Consider the following 19,491-nt stretch of genomic DNA (forward strand, 5'->3'; position numbering starts at 1 on the left):
TTGGACCATGAACACCAAATCGATGTATTTTATCCTGAGTAGTAGATTTTTGTTGGACAACCAACCATGGAAGAAAAGATTGCATTGGAATAGTATTCTTAAACCAAACCACACAACATCATGCCTTTCAATCTCTTGTTTTCAAGTTCTGAGTTGCTCTGCAGCTACTTCGACTGAAAACTTTTTATTCGGGGAATCTAACCAAACAATCATATCCCTCTTCCCTACATTCAGCTTAACAAAGGAAGGAATAACATCTATAACAGGGCACCATCCAATCGCTTGAGTGGCAGATTATCTCCATTCTGAGTTGCCTATCAGCATATTAACCATTATATTTTTTTTTGCATACCTTAATTGTAGATGAACCTCTCTCCATAAGAGTCAGCTATGAGGCTATGATGGTGTCAATTATCAAACTATAGTGAAGTTTTCCTTTCATCCTTTTCTATCATTCGAGGAAAAACAAGTAGAAAGATTTGACGAAGATGAAAGGAAGCAAACCATTAGTCATGGTGCAATTGTCAAGCCAAGTAATTATTGTTGTTGATTTTTTTTTATTGTGGCAAATCGTATGGTTTGTGTTTTTGTCAATTGTGTCAAATCATGTTATCAAATTCTATTGCAGTTTCGAAGAAGAAAGAAAAACTTCGATTCATGCATGTGTGTCAAAATAAATTCCAATCTATTATTAGGAAGAATTTTAGCATTAGACTATTATTATTATTATTATTATTATTATTATTATTATTATATTTTTGTTATACAAGCATTAGCTCTTACCGTGTGGTGTTATAGTGTACCCAATCTTATTATCAGTAATAAAAATATTATACTGTATTTGTATCAAAGTTATACTTACTACTGGCTTTAATTTATAAAGATGTTTTCTATGATGGCATTCATTGCCTGGGATTATCTTCTTCACAAGAAGTTCGAAGGCGAAGGAGCGTTGAAAGAAGAGGCGGCAGCCTCATCCTAGTGCAAGAAATAATTCTGATAGTGACCTTCCCCAAGCAAGGAGGCCTTGGTCTAATCTTTTGAAGAAATACATGTCTTCCGCTCAAGTTTATTTTATTTTCGCCCCTATTTCTAAGGCTTTGCCGTGAAGACCAGAATCCATGCCGGCTTTTGGTTTTGCAGCCTAACATTTTTAATCTTGTTTAAGGGGTCATATCAATTGCAAGTTAGCCATGTTCAAAGTTGCCTAAAAAGCTGAACATGCCCGCTAATGTGCTCACCATGTTTCTGCTAATAATTGACTTCAGAGTTCATACTTTCATTTGCATTTGATTTTCATTAATCCATCTCGAATATTCTGTGTATAGAATTTGTGTTCTACGATCATAATAAATACACATGATGAACTACTGCTCATGGCATGAGAACCTGCTTGAGAACACAGCATTTCCAAACAAATCATAACTCACCTAGCTTTATTAGCTAGCTTTCGTTAGAATGGGAACAGATTAACTCTCTATAGTCTATACAATTCAATGATGAAGGATTCTGTATTCAATTGCGTGCTTCAATTATAACAATGAGGGGTCCCAAAATGGTTGGTAACAGTTGACATGCTAACCTATCTATGAAACCTTAAAAGATAAAAAAACAGGGGAACCATTGATTTGTTGATCATTCATTGCTTATGTTTTCATTGTTAGGGCTTCCTGCAGTGATTTAAGCATTCTGCAGGCAATTAGTGTTGTGTATATGATATTTTCATGTGATGGGGAAACTTAAGCAACCTTGCACTATTTGAAATGCTTTAGGAAGGTCGACGTCTATGCTTAAAATAAACAATTAGAGAGTGGGGGCAAAGAGCAAAAATGTGGTTGGTAGTATTAAAATAGAGAAGAGGTGAAAACGATTAGGAGTAAAAACACAAGATTAAGATAAATTAGACTCATATAATCATACTAATTTAATCATATATCACACAAAAAGCAGATCCTGATTCTGATTTGTGGGATCCATTCAACCCGACAAGCAGGTCTCTCAAACCTTGTGGTTGTTGGCTTACCCATCTTCCAAACCTAACAACTTCACACCCATCAACCAGTGTTTTTTTTTTTTTTTTTAATTATTATGGATTTGAGAGGCCTCTCCCTCTCAAATCCACACACTTCTTTCTCAAACTTGCACACACTTTTACAATTTCACTTGACTAGCTAGGCATAAAGATATCCGAGTTATAGTTACTTGCAACAGGAAAGTGAAATCATCAAACCCCCTTTCACATCATGGAACAAAAACTGATATGTGAAGAAGATGGAAAAAGAGACAAAAATCTCCACCCAAAACACATTGGCCAAAACAAGCCAAGAACAAGGCCATCATCTACTTACTCTTCTGTTTTGTCTTCACTTCAGTCAACTTAGAATAGCTTCTCTAAACAAACTTCTGTACAAAAATGCTAGATCAGGTTCATACCATCTTCCAATTCCATTCCTCACTAATTTTCTTCCATTACTGACTAATTCTCTTAGTGATATATTAAAATGATATAAATATATAAAAATTGTGAAATCATAACTTAGTGGGTTGCGTGGGTTGTCAGTGGAGGACTATGTTTTGATACTTGATCTTTGTAGGAGAATCAGAGCCATCACAGCGAACCCTTTTTCTATTGCAACCATTAATGTTGACAAATGAGTCTTGGTGGATGAGCTGAGGTGCGGGTGGTAGTGGTGGTGAAGGTATGGTGACAGGTGGGATCTCAAAGGACTCGAGTGGTGGTGGTGGGTGTCTCCATTGAGGAAGTGGTCCGGCTAGAAGGAGAGTCTGTAAGAGGGGACCAGCTTTCATTACTGCCTGTAAAAGCTTTCCCTTTTCAGGTAATGGCTTTTCAGGAACTAACTCAATTGCTGCTTGGGGGATAGTTTGTGGTGCTGCAGGTGGGGGCAATTGGGATGGTTGTGGAGTTGGGTCAATAACTGGAGACGAAACAATGCTCTCTTCACAGTCTGATGATGAGAAGCCATTGCTGGAGTCAATTCCTCTTCTCGGTTCATCTTCAATGCTGGAAATCCCAGAGAGAGGAGCATTTTGGTGATGTTGTGGCTGCTGTTGGAGCAGGACTTTCTCAGTGACAAGTCTTTGACATTTCTCTTGTGCCTCGTCTCTTTCTCTGATGGCTTTGATCAGTAGCTCCTTGAGATGGAACAACTGGTCATCTTTCTTTCTTAGCTCTTCTTGAACTGCTACCCTTGTTTGCTCCAGCTCCAAAGTTGTGTACAAAAGGGAATTCCTCAGTTCATCCATTGTCTGTATTAATGAATGACAAATTAGCTCTTGTAATCCAACAAAAGAAACCTCATTTTTTACACTTGAGCAGAAAACAAGAAAACCCCATTACGGAGAGCAAAATCCTTAAAAAACATAATAAATTCAAGAAATGTGTTACCTTTCCCTGGCAGTAGTAAGCCCAGCTTAGAACAGAACCTCTTTGGTTGTCCATGATTTTCTTCACTTGACTTGTGGAGTGGACTAAAGCAAAGTTTTTTTTTTTTTTCTAAGGGAGAGGGAGGGGGAGAGGGAGGGGAGGTTTTGAGTGGTTTAGGTAGCTCTTTTATAAGAAGTTGTTGCTATCTAAGTGTCCACTGTTTTCTACATACGTTCTCACAAGGGGTTGGACAAAGGCACAAAAAGCCAAAGGCCATTGATGCCAATTTTCTAATATCCTATGCTTCCTGTCTTTTCTCTGCAGCTGCAGCTGCAGCAGCAGCGGAGTAGCCCGTTTATTTTTATGATTAAACCTGTGTTTAGTTACTGGTGCTTCCCATGCGGATTTGTAAAAGAAAAGGCTATAATTTATAGCTATTTTTTTTTACCACAAAAACTACTATCTTGCCACACACAAGTGAGCAGTTTGTAGCCGTAGCTGTATCGGTGGGCAAAGAATCCACAAACTAGAGACAGGAATCGAGAAATAGACTAGCCGGAAGGACTCGATCTTGTCCAAGCAGGAGATCAGTCTACCTTTTCTAGCTGCTTGCATATACGTGGAGAAACAAATGGAAAAATGTTGAAATAAATATTTTTTTTTTTTAATTGTATGTCCCATGGCTAATATTTCCCAACTTAATGAGTTTTAACATAGTAAAATGGATTTCTAATTTCTATTTAAAAAAGAACCAAACTTCTCGAGCTTGATTCAAGAAAATATTCATTCTAGCTTTTGATCGGTAAGAAAACAATCCAAGCATGATTATATTTTAAAGCTCAATAAATTTTATGAACAAACTTAAACAATATATATTTTTGAATGATCATTGTTTTTAGAAAATAAGTATTACTAAAAACAATATTTTATTTTATAATGATTGCAAAATAACCATGAAATATGTATACAATAAAGGTGTTAAATTGACGGATAAATATTTTTTGGTATTATAAAAAATGAATTTTGAGTCTTAATCCTTACTTAGAAGGTCCAAAAACAGGGTGATAATTTATTAATAGGTGAGAAATGCTTGCGTCCATAACCAATATTCCTAAGCTTAGTAGAATATCATGTCCATATAACATGAGTCTAGCTTATTTCCAGACCCAATGTCCTTAGTCGTGGCTACAAGCCAAGCTCAAATGGATATAGATATGACAAGTTACCAGATCCTATGTCCTTGGGCCTTACTGCATGACAAGCTTAATAGGGTGCAAGTTTTGCGAGTTGCTAGACTCAACATCCTTGGACTTAGCTACATGCTGAGCCCAAACAGACTTGAGTCTGACAAGCTACTAGACCTGCTACCATTAGGCTTGGCACCATGCTGATCCCAAATGGATAATGGTCTGACGAGTTGCCAGACTCAATGCCATTGGGCTTGGTAATGTGGCAAACCTAATTAGGCATGGGTCTAATGAACTACAAGGTTCATCACTTTTAGGTTTGGCTGCACGCCAGGCTTAATCGGGCATGATTCTAGTGACCTTCTCAACCCATCGACCTTTGGGTTTGTTTGCATGCTAAGCTTAATTGGACATGGATCTAGCGTGTTGCCAAACCCAATACCCTTGGGTTAGTCTATATGCCAAGCCCAATTGAGCATGAGTTTGGCTCGTTGTCATACCTATTGATTGTGAGCTTGACAATATGCCAAGCACAAAGAGTTTAAGGCCCGAAGATCAATATAGGTTTCATGTTGGGCCATAAGGCTCCATTTGTTTATTCTTATGATATTAACATAAAATATTAATGTCAGAGATATTCGGCTCTTATCCTCTATTAATATTAATATAAAGATATTCCATCTTACATTGATGCTTGTGTAATGAATATTTATCCCTCATTAATGCATGTGTAAGGGATATTAATCATTCATTAATGTTATTAGAAAAAAATTACACTTCAGCCTTTTCTTTCTACAAATGACTAAAACTTATACACTATAAATACTTCTAGAACCACACAAGTAAAAGGTTCACAATCTCTATTATCTACAAAAATACTTTTTTAATTTCAATTCATTTATTGTATCAAACTAAGAACAAACATTTTTGTTCATAAGAATAAATGTTCATTCTCTCTTTATTGTAATTATTTACTTAAATATTACTAACTTTATCATTTGAAGGTTTTGAAATCCTACAAAAAAATGATTGTTTCGCATGTTATAAGTTTTATACAACAAGCTATAAGTTTCATAAACCATGAAAAATAAATTATCTTGCAGGATTAACTCATAATCTAATCGTTAAAGAACTTATTTCTAAGCACTTTAGATTTTAAAACATCATCATAAATGATTTTAATATCCAAATTGAAGTTAATATAAAGTATTGAGACAAAATAATTAATCATATTAAAAAATATTTATATGCCTTTTGATATTATTTTTTTATGTTCACATACAAACTTAAGTGGTCTCAAAATATACAAATCAACAAATCAAGTTTTAAAATTAGAGTTTAATATGCTCAACTATAACTTGATTAATTTATATAATTAATATTGAATATTATGATATTCAAATCTTAATAACTAGAGTATTTTTAGTTATGGGTTAAAAAAAAAAGATATGTTTGATTAAAATTGGTGTGAAACATATTTTTATATGCATAATAAATGAAAAGTTAATTATTTTAGTTCTTATGAAATCAAGTTTCGAAATGTAATGACGTGTAAGACCGAGATTATCAAATAAAAGCTATTAGTTATTTTTCTTTTTGATCAAGTAAAAAAGTCATGGTAAGGGTTAACTTCCACGAATTTATGGGATGGGGATCGAACTCTTCAAATTACTTGCACGGAAAGAAAAAGAAACGAAAGTGTTTAATTATTTCCTACGACTTGTGAATATTCTATGACGAATGTTCATTCATCAAACAAAACGGCAGAGTTTCTCCCACGTGGGCTGCCTCCCTCACCCATATATATTATTTCCAAACTCCAAATTAACCATATATATATATATATATATATATATATATATGGTTAATTTTTAGTCTTGATGTCAACATCTTAATTCTTTTTTTTTAAAAAAAAAAATACCCATAAACCATTATGAATCCCCTGGAAGATTAACTAGTTGAAGTGTTCAACCATTGCTCACCCCTGAAACATATAACTATGATTAAACTTGATCAAGAAACAAGAGTGATGTCTAAACAGTCAGGGTTAAGGGTCTGTTTGGAAACACGGTGTTGCACCGCATTTCTTTAAATTTTAAAATTTTAATTTTACTATAATTTTTTTTTATGTTTTTAGATTATTTTGATGTGTTGATTTTAAAAATAATTTTTTAAAAATAAAAAAAATATTATTTTGATATAGTTCTAAACAAAAAACACTTTAAACTACAACTATTATTACAATCTTAAACAGTACATCACTTTAAAGATAGATACGTAATGAATGCGCTGCTCGTTGTGAACATTGTAAGGCCATGGTAATACATTAAGCCAATTTGAAAGTTAATATATATATATATATATATATATATATATATTAGGTAGGATTCTTTCACTCGGAAATTGGAGGGAACTTTTGTTTTCAATGGGTTTAATTTGAAAAGTTGGATGATCTAATTGCTGGCAATACTCGTTGGTCTTCTGGTGTTACGATCATATCTTCCTGTAGTTCGTGGAATAATTTCTCTGTCCATCTCTCTGAGTTGGCTGTCAACACATAATTATGTGCTCTCATTCCATGGAAGAATCGAATGTCTCGTGTCCACATAATTGCATATTCTAAAAAGAAACAAGGAAATTTATCCTTACACTGAAAGGGTTTTTTTTATTCAAAGATAATGTTTTCTTCTTCTTCTTTTTTAATTAGCTTATGTGGATTTTATCTCCTTTATATTAATATCTTAGAATTAGAAATTAAAGAAGTTATTTAGTAAATAATCATTACGTTAGTAATCATATCCAAGTCACCGTACTCCAAAGTTTTTCTTAGATGGCGTCTGTGCATTCACATGATTTTGATAAGTTTACACTAAAATTTTTTATATATATACACTTCTAAATGCTGGGAAAAAATTACTGTATTGGTACTGTGTATATATACTATTTGTATTATAGATCACATTATAAATATAAAAACATAAAATGTTTACACTATATATAGATGGCATTGTAGATGTTCAGAGAACCATAAAGAACATTGTCTTTTCTATTTTTTTATTATAAAAGTTGTTGAAGAGTGTTGGGTTAAGACATGACTGTCAGATCCAGAAAACTTGAGCCTGAATTGACCGTCAGATCCAAAATACTTAAAATATTATCTATATTTTTAATATTTAAAAAAATTTATTATCAACCCACTGCTGAGGACAGACTAATATACTAGTAACATTTAAAATGCATCAATCCTTAGAATTACTTGTGGTCATTTTAAAAGTTAATAAATAGTACTTCTCCAAACCATTATACTAAAGTAGTATTCGAAGTTAAAACATGGTTGAACCGTGGATTATAGTAAGTGTTGGCGCATCTATATATACCCCTAAGCATGAACTAGGGCATTTTATATATAATTAATCAGTACCTGTTGGGTGGAACTTGAATATATATATATTTTTAGTTTAATGTGGGTGTCCGGGCCAGCTGGCGTGCACCTCGACTAATTCCACGAGCCCTGAAGTTAACGACCATGTAAGTCTCTAGTGGCCATCATATAAGTAACCACATGGCTCGAATCTGAGACTACAGAGGGAGCAAACCTCTTGGTTTCAAGTTTTTATCATTAAGCCACCACCTAGATGGTCGGAACTTGAATATATATATTGAGATTATAGGTGGAATAGAAGTCGTTGGAAAGAATTCTCACATGAGGATTTTTCAAAATGTTATAATTGTTTTGCGGATTTAGGGAGCAAATAATCGGCATGTCTTTATTGACAAACACATACACATAGTGAAATAATTTATTCATTAAGCATCTCTCATGGTGCTCTCATTTTTGACTTGAGAGCTGCCTTGCATGTGCCTTTCGTTCTCGCAATACAAACACATTCTCAATTCAAACCTTGCATGGGATGGGAATTCATAATCTGTGCAAAAACCTATCCTCCTCTCCCTTTCATTTTTCACATAAGGGAGTCAATATGATACGCTTTCATTGGTCAGAAAAGGGAGCTGGTAACCAAACTTTCCCACCAATATATGTCCCTAGAAAGGTAATGGACCCCTTTTGAACAATAAAGTCCTCCTTGTTGGGAAGGAGGAGGCTTGTGTCTTGACTAATTTGAGACTCTCCCTCCTGCAAAATAAGCCCTTAAACATGGCATTGTCACTGGGTCTTTTTCTTTTTCTTTTTTTTTTTTCTCTCCCCAAGTTTCGACAAAGGGATGGAAAAATCCAAACCAATCATCCAAAATTTCTAAAGGGAATAAACATGGGGGCCGCGCCTTTATGTCCCATCCGAGGTTTTAGTTATATGCTTTGGCATTTATGTTTTTTTCTCTACTTTCTCAACAAATTAACCTGCATATGCGAGTTGCCCTAGGTGAAGACAAAGGTTGGCATCGGTCCAACTAAAACCAACCCACTACTTGACACCCTAACCTCCCTTCACCTCACTTTTCTCGAACCCAATGCAAAGGGTTCATCAGTTGTTACTATGAGCATGTGTTTTCTATCATTCTATGGTTCGTCATTTTGTCAATATAAGGTTTGGTTTCAGAGGCACGATGCATCATTCCAAGAACAAGCTAGTATTATGACGCATTCTCATGTTTTAATTATCAATCTAATTTTAAAGCAGTTTAGAAAGTTGATTATCCAAAAAAAAGCAGTTTAGAAAGTCTTCAATTTTGTAATCTAAATGTTATTGATACTTCAGTTTAATTAGTTAAATGGAACTACTCTTACAAATTAATAGAGGTTTCAGACACCCTATTCTGCCAGAGAGATAATTTGATAGTAAAAATTAAAGAGACTTTTCATAAGTTTGATGATGTGTATTAAAAAAAATAATTAAAGTAATATTTTTTTATTTTCTAATCAATAAAGAAAATCAAAAGTTTATTGGGATGCATTTGCATGCAAACACCAATGTTGGATAGAACCAAATTAAAAAGTAAAAACAATATTGGTCACAAATTAAAAAAATAGTGGAAATTGAAGTTTTATTTTTTTTTAAAAAAAAAACAAGCATATATTGAGAAATTGGAGTGAAAATTATTTTTATTATTTTGCAAGCATTTGCGATCAATTTGGTTGTGAAGTTGGAGCAAAATATTGGAACTTTTTAATAAGTTTTAGATTTGATAGTTGAGTTTGGTTCCATCCAAATAAAAATGAGTGATCTAATTAATATGATATTATATTTGATAGTTGAGTTGAATTTAATTTAAAAGACTTAGTCTTATGGTGGATGGTTTATTTTCAATTATTTTGTTTATTTATTCCATGTGGGATATGTTTCTCTAACTTGATGCAATGAAAGCATGCATGCATGGTGGTCTCATAACCCCTATAGGTCTTGGGATCGAATTTAGCTCTAATATTATATTAAAAACCTACTTCAACCTAAATGAGAAGATTATTCAGCATAGACACTTAATTAAGAGCATGCTTAATCAAGTTAAGTTTGTGCTGAATAACTTTTCCATTTATTATCTCATGGTTTCATGCATGTTGCAGTGGCAATAGCTGTAAAAATTGAGAAAAAGACCAAATCTGTCTTATGGATAGTGAGGAAGAAGGTTTTTATGCCTATAATTCTTCCAAAAAAACATGGGGGTTGGGAATAGGATCCATTCTAAGCAAAAACAAAGCAATACTCTTTAAATGATTGCGGGGGTTTGGGTTTTCTAAAACGGGATTGTTGAAGGATGTTTATATACAGCATTAATGATCGAAATGATTATTTGAACTTTCTTTTAGAACAAACTAATTAATATAGCTGGAAATGCATGGTCTAGAATTGTCAATGCTTGTTGCACAAAGGACGGTGAACTGAGAAATAATGCCAAGTATGAAATCTATGTGCTAGTGGAGAAATGGTCAAGATACCAGCTACTAGATTAATGGAAATAGCAACCCAGTTTTCTAGACTATATAACCTTTCAATAGATAAAGGTTTTTTCAGTGGCCAATTTGGGTTGATTTTGCTTAGATTTGAAACTTCAGATTGAGAAAGACATTTCAAGAAAAAGAAATTAGCCTATTTAATTCAATATTTTACCTGCTATCCAAGATGATATTAACCAATGAAGTGGGACAACTCGATTTGAAAAGCATTTAAAGATATATCCACTTTTTCTTTTTAAAAGAGTTTAGAAGATTTTTTATTGATGATTTGTATGGATTATTATTAGAGACTGAACAATTGGAAGGTTTGTGATTTGTAACAATTCATACTTGAAGAAAATATATATTTAAAACTGGAAAAAACATCTGATCTTCAAATAATCTTTGTATAAATCTTAAATAACCTTAAATCTATCTAACAACATTATTGAGACTCTAAAAAAAACATTAAAACAGTAAACAAATTCCGTGACCTCTAGATTACCAAAAGATCACCACTATAAATTTGCTAAAAACCCATTAGTTAACTTCTACATTGATGAGTGAAACTATCTACATATCCCATGTTATGTTTTAAGTAGCAAAACTATGTCTTGGCCCATAAATGGCTAGTTTAAGTGGTAGAAAGGATATATACTCATTCAATCTAGAGTTTTATGTTCCCGGAGTACTCCTGCTACTGGCTTTTTAAAAAAAGGTGAGCATATTTATGTTTGATTAATTCTATATATAAAGATATTTTAAATCTTGTTTTTGATACAGATGCGGTGGAAATATAAATGTAAAACCATAATGTTTCCGACGGTGAGCCTGTTTATAAAACTTGAGTAAGAAAACCACGAGCCCCCCCAAATCTAAGGTCATTTCACGTATACACTGACTGAAATTTGCTGTGTGCATGTGATGGAACTGATTCTGCAAATCTTACAACAAATCAAGATTTAACAGGCTACCCATAAAACTAAATATTGCAAATCAAATCAATTAGATTGCTACTACACACACACAATTTTACTTATAATTAAGGGTTACATCAAGGCTAGATCATAACATGCATCGAGCTCATGAGGCAGTGCTCTGTAAAAGTCTACAAAAAAAGAAAAAAAGAAAAAAAAAAAAAAGTGGGGTCTTAACGGCTAATACCTGTCGGAAGGGACCTGTAAGAAAATCATGGATGCCACCTTTGTTTAACCGTGTGGGGCCAAAGAAAACGATCAAAGAGAATCAAATGTTAAAAGCTTTTGGTGGGTCGTCAATTCCATCCCAAATCACATCATGTTCTTGGAGATCTTTGGAATCCCATGCACCAATCGGTCGCTCCACTAAAGTTAAAGCTTCCTCCGACCCAAATCTTATTAACTACTATTACAACGTTAATTACTAACATAAAATATATCCTCTCTATCTCTCTTCTTCGAATAGATTTCCAGATTAATTTATATATATTTTAATTAATTTTTTAAGGCTTTGAAATTAATAATTATATCAATCTTTAATGATCTTATAGTTTGTGAGATTCGAATTAGTGATTTCTGAAAAACAAATTTAGAACCTGATTAATTGAGCTATACCTTTTAAAATTTTTTCTTTTTTTCTTTAACGGCAGAAATACTCTAGGATTAGTTTACCTCTTTCTGGATAATCTTAAAGATACATTTTTTATATTAACATGTTACATTCAAAGATATCGGTTGATGTGAATATTGAATATAAAAAAGTTAATAAAAAATAGTTTTTATTAACCACTAAACCATCCTCTTAAGTTATTCTCCTAAGAGTAAAAAATATTTTATATTTCTGTTATTGTTGTAGCTATCATAGTATATATTATAGGGGGGAAAATAGCTTTAGGGTTTCTTGAGACGTATCCCATGTAGAATTCAAGTCTAACTTTTGGTTACCAAGAATTGTTTGGATTGGTTTAAAAAGTTAAAACAAAAAACAAAATTAACTATATCTCAGTACAAAATTAACAAACACAAAATAAGTTTAATCTTTCCTTTAATTTATACATGCTAACTAAGTGCTTCCATTTGAGCTACTAAATTAAATTATGTTCAAGTATGCTCTAAAAGATAATTTTAATTTCACATCATAATATTTTTTCCCCTTCACTTTATTAGCTCGTATAAAAGGAGAATATACCATGATTTGGCGCTAAAACATTTAACATTTGAAGTATATTCATAAGAAATTATGTATAGATTAAGATCCTATTTGTTTTTACATTTTAAAAATGTTTTTGAAAAAAATTAAAATATTTTTGTATTTTTCTTTACTTTAATTTTTTTTGTTTTTAGATTATTTTGATGCGATGATATCAAAAATAATTTAAAAAAATATTATTTTAATATATTTCTGAGTGAAAAGTATTTTAAAAATCATCTACTACCACATTCTCAAACTAACTCTAAAACTTTTTCAATATGGAAGTAAATACTAAGGAATTCTAAGATATATTTGTAAGAAAACAACTTCTTCTTTTTTTAATGAATACACCAATTTTGATATGGATAATTTATTTAAATTATGATAGAAAAAATATTTAATTTTAAGGCGCAAGAAAAAGCAGATTTTCGATGATAATTCACAATGTTAACATCTTCAAAAGAATAAAAATAGTTAGACTTGACATAATTTAGATTTACAAAACTCAAGAAATTTAAAAAGTCTTAGTTGGCAGTCCGTGATGATGACTTGACGCGGTTTGGGGTCTCGAAGTTTGATTAAACGACGAGCTAGTTTGTCCGTTTCGTTCCTTCTAAGCGTGTTAGGATGGTTGATTAGTAGTAGTTAATTACTATGATTTAGGTTTTGCCACGTGGCTCATTTATTTCTATATAAATTTATGATAAATACTTGGCAACGAAAAGGACACCCTTTTATTATTATTATTATTATTATTATTATTATTATTATTGGGATTGGAGACAGTTTTCAATGAAAAAAGATGGAGACTTCTTGTAAAAAAATCCCATTTTATTTAATTAATATACTTGCAGGGTGAAATCTTTTTATTAGGATAGCAAGCTATGATCTTCTGATTTATGTTTCTGGCATGCTTCATATTCAAACTTAAAAACCTGATTCGAATTGATTAGAAAAAAAGCATGAGTTCCAGGAGTTCCGGGTTATGAGACCCAAATTGACCTTTTAAAAATATTTAAAAAATTATTTTAATATTTTGATAAATAATTTTTTTTTTTAAAAAGTCAGTTAGTTAATGGTTAAATCAAACCGAGATAAATCAAGTTATCAAGTCAACCTTATTTTTTTTATCAGGCCAACTAGATTTTTTTATTATTATTTTTTTTCAACCCGAATCAGTTGAGATCTCGTATCAATCAGGTCATTGATCAATCTATCAAATGGATTCAGATTTTAAAACAATGGTTATGATCGTACTGTATTATGTTTTATTATGTTGTGATATTTAATATATTTTGATTATGTGTTGAATAACATTGTTCGAGCAATATTATTATTAAAAATGTAACTTGAATTTAAGATTTTTCTTCAAAATTAATTCAGAATGTCAATTTTGTGAATTTTTAAATAATTTAAGAAAGAAAGAAAGAAGAGCAGTTAAAACATTACACATGGTTTTTTTTAAGTAAATAGAAATATTATATAATTTAATGACTATTTTCATTTGAGGCATGGAATCTATAAAATAATTACATAAAAAGAATTAAGAATTAACACATTGCATAGGGTTTTTTTAATAACTAAAAGTACTTTACAATTAATTAGTCTCTAAATTAACTTAATGAAGTTTCAATAATACAACTTTATTTCTTATAATCTCCTAATGAAAGTAACGTCAAGCTAAGATGCAATGATTTCATAGGTTATCTTGATTCTTTAACACATGAAATATTTTTAAAAATCAGTTCTTCATTGTAACCTTAACAATTATCCTCATAAATTGTTCTATATATGATAACTCTTCTTTTTTTTTTTTTTTTTTTAATTTCTTTAAACAGATGCTCCATCACTCTCAATTTGTGCACCATCACCTCAAAGCAACATCCACCCTAGAAAAAGGGGGGGGAAAGAGAGAGAGAGAGAGAGGCGGGATCCACACGGTTTTTTTCTTACTATAAAGAATTTGAGAAGTGCTCGTCCCATCTATACGATGCTCAGTTAGTTTACTCGGAGAATTTTTTGTGATTAAAGCAAAGAACCTAGCTAGAGATTGTAGACGACTCGAGGTCTTTGCTAGTGTGGCTTGAAGCAGCTCGCAACCAGGACAAATATTTGTTCACTGCCCACAAGACTGTTGCTTCAACATGCTCACTCAACTTGTTGTATCTCAATTTTATTCCAAATATTTGTACAAAAATGGATAGTGTTTTTTACTGACAATAACCTTTAAAATAATAATAATAAAAAAAAAACAGTCCCCACATTCAAAACTCTATTTTTACTATATTATAATTAAGGAATTCAAACTGTATTTGCTTCAAATACAGTACTATATGTCAGGAAGTACCATTTATAGTCTATAACCTTGGGGTTATATATTTTCGTGGACACTAATTAGAGTTTATTAATATTTATAAGTCAACATTTAGTTGAAGATTTAATGCTTAAACATGTTACAAATTCCTCGTGATTAAACATGTTACCCCTATATCCCAAAAAAGTCTCGGCGTGCTCAGTGTGGGCTGAGGCTGGTTTTTCACTTATTTATGTTCAATGGCGATACCTTTGGGCTTGAAACATCACGTCCTAAACTGAAGTGACGGCCCTGGCCATCATAGATTCATCCATGGAGTGTTTTTTGCATTGCCAATCCATAAATTTCCAAGAAAAAGAGAAGGAAATTGGCTGCTTGAACGCTTAGGATATGATCAATTCATTTACCTTTAAAATCCCTTTTCCAACTAGATCAATCATGAACTTATACAACAATCGATAGACAACACAAACACCATTAATCGTAGGTTACAAATGTATTTTTGAAAAACGTATAATAATAACTCTTATAATCAATCCTCTAATGTTGTTGTACATTGTGGAATTCTGCTCATTCTTCTCTGCGCATTTTTACATTGAGTGGAACTTCTTTGTAGGATTGCACCTTCTCAGCTGCTCTTCGTGATGGCCTTCCAATAGAGGATCTATGCGATACCTGCGCTTCGTTACTTGGCTTACAAATTTCTTCCTTCGTGATAGATGATGAAGTTAGACCATTTTCTTTCATTGATTTATCCCTTGAATTGGAGACTGGAAATCTAACATCCTCAATCTCGAACAAGTTCTCTGCAGGTTCCCGCTCTTGTGATCTGCTAGCAGCAGATTGCCTTCTCACACAACGCCTGCATGGAGGAAATGCAGACTTTGACGGTTGAAACCCCAAAAAAATGGGTGATGAACTTGGCAGTGGACATTTTCGTGCTAACTTGCTTCTAAATAATGTTCTTAATCTCTAATATAGTAAGCAAGCCTTTCAATTGGTATAATAGTACCCTAAAGAAGAATGGTTTTTCTGCATATACTTGCAAAGTTTTAATCTCATGGCTAATGGAATGGTGTGTTCAAGCCCCGGTTCATGTGCAGAAGCATTTAAGATTTGCTTGATGAGAAAGCGGTGGAAGTGAACCAACCTTTTGGTTTCAGCCTTCTCTTTTTCTACAGTTTGTCGATTTGTAGTAGAAGGACCCATGGCTGCAGGTTTCATTTGAGAGTACCTTGTGTCAGCAATTGAGAAACAAAAGAAAATACCTGGTATTCAGAAGCCATTTTAGGTGAAGATTCTTACATCGACTTCTTGCTGTGCGCCTTCTGCTGCGACTACAAGGTTTGATATCATTGTTAGCAGCTCCTGGCACACATTCCTCCTCTTCTATCTTCTCCACTTCCTTGTATCAACAATGTGAGATCAGAAGTGATAAAAAGTAAGAAATTATGAATGGTTTTAACAATTTTACCGACACACAAAGTTGAAGAGACTCACCTGGGAGACAACATTTTGACAATTCATATCTGCTTTTCCCTGCATAACAACAAGATTCATTACAAATGACCTTATGGGACACTTTCTTTGAATCAAAACGAATGTCTGGCACTAAAATATGTTTCCTTGATCCTTGTTTGAGATTATCACTGAATTGGAGTCAAATTTGCTCCATATATATACGTTCATGTTGCTTAAAGTCGCTCAATGCAACTATGATCAGCGGAAGGAAGTCATTTTACTATACAGCCAAAGAGAAGAAACATATGGCTGAAATTAACCAGGGGAGGCATTTCTAAACTCATACGTGAGATATATAGTTTCCAGTCAACTCTTGGATTGCAATCATTTACAGAATTTATCAATGAAATTTGGTTTATTCTGAATTAAATAAAGTCCTAAAACAGTATTCTACTTGTTTCTACTTTCTATATCACTCGCTAATCTGATTGCTATGAAACATAATATCCACAGTTTGTGTGTTTTCCTGCTGGGTATCAAGCTCTTTTAATGGATTATAGAATGAAAACTGAAACTAACCTGTGGTCCCAGATTCTTTACTTTAAGTAAGGCTTCTTTGCAAGCAATTTCATGTTGTAGTGCTTTCAGCTGAAATGATAATAACGAATTCTTGAGTCAGGCACAAATCAAGGACAGGATTCCACAAGCTGAAAGACCAGAATTCAAGGCAAGCAGTAGGTGTTGTTACAAACAAACTCACCTTTTCTCTTCCTAAATTAAGCTCCTGTTAAATAAGAAAGAACGCATAAAATCAATATCACTCAAATATGAGGTTAGGTTAGCTTTAAATACTAATGCAAGGAAGAAACATACTGCTAACATCTGGCTGTTTGATTGAGCAAGATTCCAGTTCTGCGCCTGCAATTTCTGATAATTCATTCGCAGATCCCTCAATTTATTTCCACTCAATTCTATGATTTTACTGTTAACAATCATAGTTAAGAAAATGCAAATCCATCCAAATTATAGTCCAAAAAGAAAATGTTAGAACCTAGAAGTTTATTCTTTTCTTAGATCTCTTCTCCCGAAAAATGAAAGGAGTAAAGTTTCTAACTTCTCCAATTTCCCATAATTTTCTTTCCCAACAACCAAACAAAGGAACACACCAAAGGATACTTTCTCTCTTCTACCAGTTTCAGCAGCATTTCTTTTTCCTGTTTCACCTAGAAAAAGAAAAGGAAAAAAAAACCCAAAGCAATTCCTTTATTAATACTTGCATAAAACATCATTTAAAGAACGATAAAAAGAAAATGTCATGCATACCTGAAGAAGCTGATTAATTAAGTCTTCATTGGATTCAGAAATCTGGGACTGCTCTACTATGAGGCCAACCAATTTGTGTTGTGCCTGAGTGTTGGTAATATCAGAGAGTCTTCTCCTCATTATGTTACCAAATGATGATCTTTTTGCCATTCTTTCTCCTTTCATGCTTATCTAACTCTTCTTTGACACCCTAACAAAGGAAAATCAAGAACGTTCAATAATTTCAACAGAAATGGAGTGGATGTTTTGCTTCGGGTCCAACTTTGGTTTGTAGGGCAAAAATAGGACGAAAAAACTTCAAGAAGGATTATTTGATACAAGAAATTTAAAGGCTTCAAAGTACAAAAAGAGAGAAGGGAATCAATCAGTGAAATGGGAAAGTGTTTGTTTTTCCTCTTTTTCTTGAATTTGAGTGAGGAATAAAGGGTTTGATTCAAAGAAAATGAGAGAGGAAAGAAAAGAAAATACAGAAGAAGAGAGCCCATAAGGAAAGAAACATTAGGTTATGGACCGCAGGTTTGGAGCTCTAACGGCTTCCCGAAGCTAAGTCCCCGAAGTATCCGAACCTCGTTTTTGAATTTCCGAACCTCCTTTGTAACCTCTTCTCCTTTTTTCTTTTTATAGAATTTTCTTTTTCTATCATTCAAAGTTGAATTTTCTTTTCCAAATTACCAGGTTCTGGTTCAAATCCTTACAACCCTTTTTTTGCATGCACATTCATTGATATTTATTTTAATTTTCTGTTTTTTTAAGGAATTGAATTTATGTAATTATATAAGTGGATAATGCACTCCACCTTGATTATTTTCTTAAAATAAATAATAACAAACAATGTCTTTAGACTTCTTTTGTCTCTTCAAAGACATAAAAAAAAAAAAAGAAGAGGAAGGGACTTCTTGCCTATTCAAAACTTTTATATTAAAACATTAAAATCCCAAAATCAGGTTATATAATAGATTTTTTTATTTTAAGATAAAAACAGACATAAAAATATTTATCTAAAAAGATAAAAAAATATATAAAAAATATCTTTATGATAATTTTAAATGAATTTTTATACTTTTAAAATAGGAGGTATAAAAATAATGTCTTTAATAATAATAATTTTATTATTTTTTATCTCTAAAATATATTTATAAAAACTTTTAATTTTAAAATTGTCAAACTAAATCATATAAAAATAAAAATAGTTATTATTATAACTTTAAAACTTGAACCAAAACAAGGCTCGAATCATGAATTAAAAGAATCAATCCAGGATTAATCCAATTTTTTTAAAGAAATTGTTAAAATGATGTAATTTTGATATATATATATATATATATATATATATATATATATATATATATATATGTCAAGGTTTTTAACCCATATTTTACCCTGGGTCAACCAAATTTTAGGTCAACCTGGGTTTTTAACCTGATCAAATTAGGTTGACTCATTTAACTTATTTAGGTTTTATAATTAGAGTTATTATATAATTATTAATTTCAACACTCAATATAAACTAAAATTAAAAATATATATATATATATACCTAATTATGTTTTTCTTAATTTATAAGTTTAATAGCAAAATATATATATATTCTACAACTAACAAACACAATTCTATCATTATTTCTTATTATATCTTGTTTTCTTTGTTTCCATTATCTCAATCTTTTTATATCTTTTATACCAGGATAGTAACAAAATGTTAACTGAAAAGACTTTTGTTTTTTTTTGCTATAACATATATTTAAAAACTCATCTTAACATTTC

The 19,491-nt window shown here is 32.1% G+C and overlaps 2 protein-coding genes across 2 annotated transcripts; both read right to left on the minus strand.

Moving 5' to 3' along the window:
• Positions 1-1,890: 1,890 nt before the first annotated feature.
• Positions 1,891-3,749, minus strand: LOC133679541 (uncharacterized). Its single transcript, XM_062102160.1, has 2 exons — positions 3,407-3,749; positions 1,891-3,267 (listed from the first exon to the last, which is right to left on the minus strand). Exons 1-2 carry the CDS (start codon positions 3,458-3,460, stop codon positions 2,557-2,559), a joined length of 765 nt encoding a protein of 254 aa, XP_061958144.1. The 5' UTR covers positions 3,461-3,749; the 3' UTR covers positions 1,891-2,556.
• An 11,562-nt stretch (positions 3,750-15,311) lies between these two features.
• LOC133679789 (shugoshin-1-like) lies at positions 15,312-18,204 on the minus strand. Its single transcript, XM_062102485.1, has 9 exons — positions 17,729-18,204; positions 17,582-17,628; positions 17,279-17,387; positions 17,166-17,189; positions 16,985-17,053; positions 16,445-16,483; positions 16,250-16,349; positions 16,095-16,155; positions 15,312-15,806 (listed from the first exon to the last, which is right to left on the minus strand). Exons 1-9 carry the CDS (start codon positions 17,891-17,893, stop codon positions 15,515-15,517), a joined length of 906 nt encoding a protein of 301 aa, XP_061958469.1. The 5' UTR covers positions 17,894-18,204; the 3' UTR covers positions 15,312-15,514.
• Between the last annotated feature and the right edge of the window lie 1,287 nt (positions 18,205-19,491).

This window comes from Populus nigra, chromosome 19 (assembly GCF_951802175.1).
Source record: "Populus nigra chromosome 19, ddPopNigr1.1, whole genome shotgun sequence".
NCBI classification, from domain to species: domain Eukaryota; kingdom Viridiplantae; phylum Streptophyta; class Magnoliopsida; order Malpighiales; family Salicaceae; genus Populus; species Populus nigra.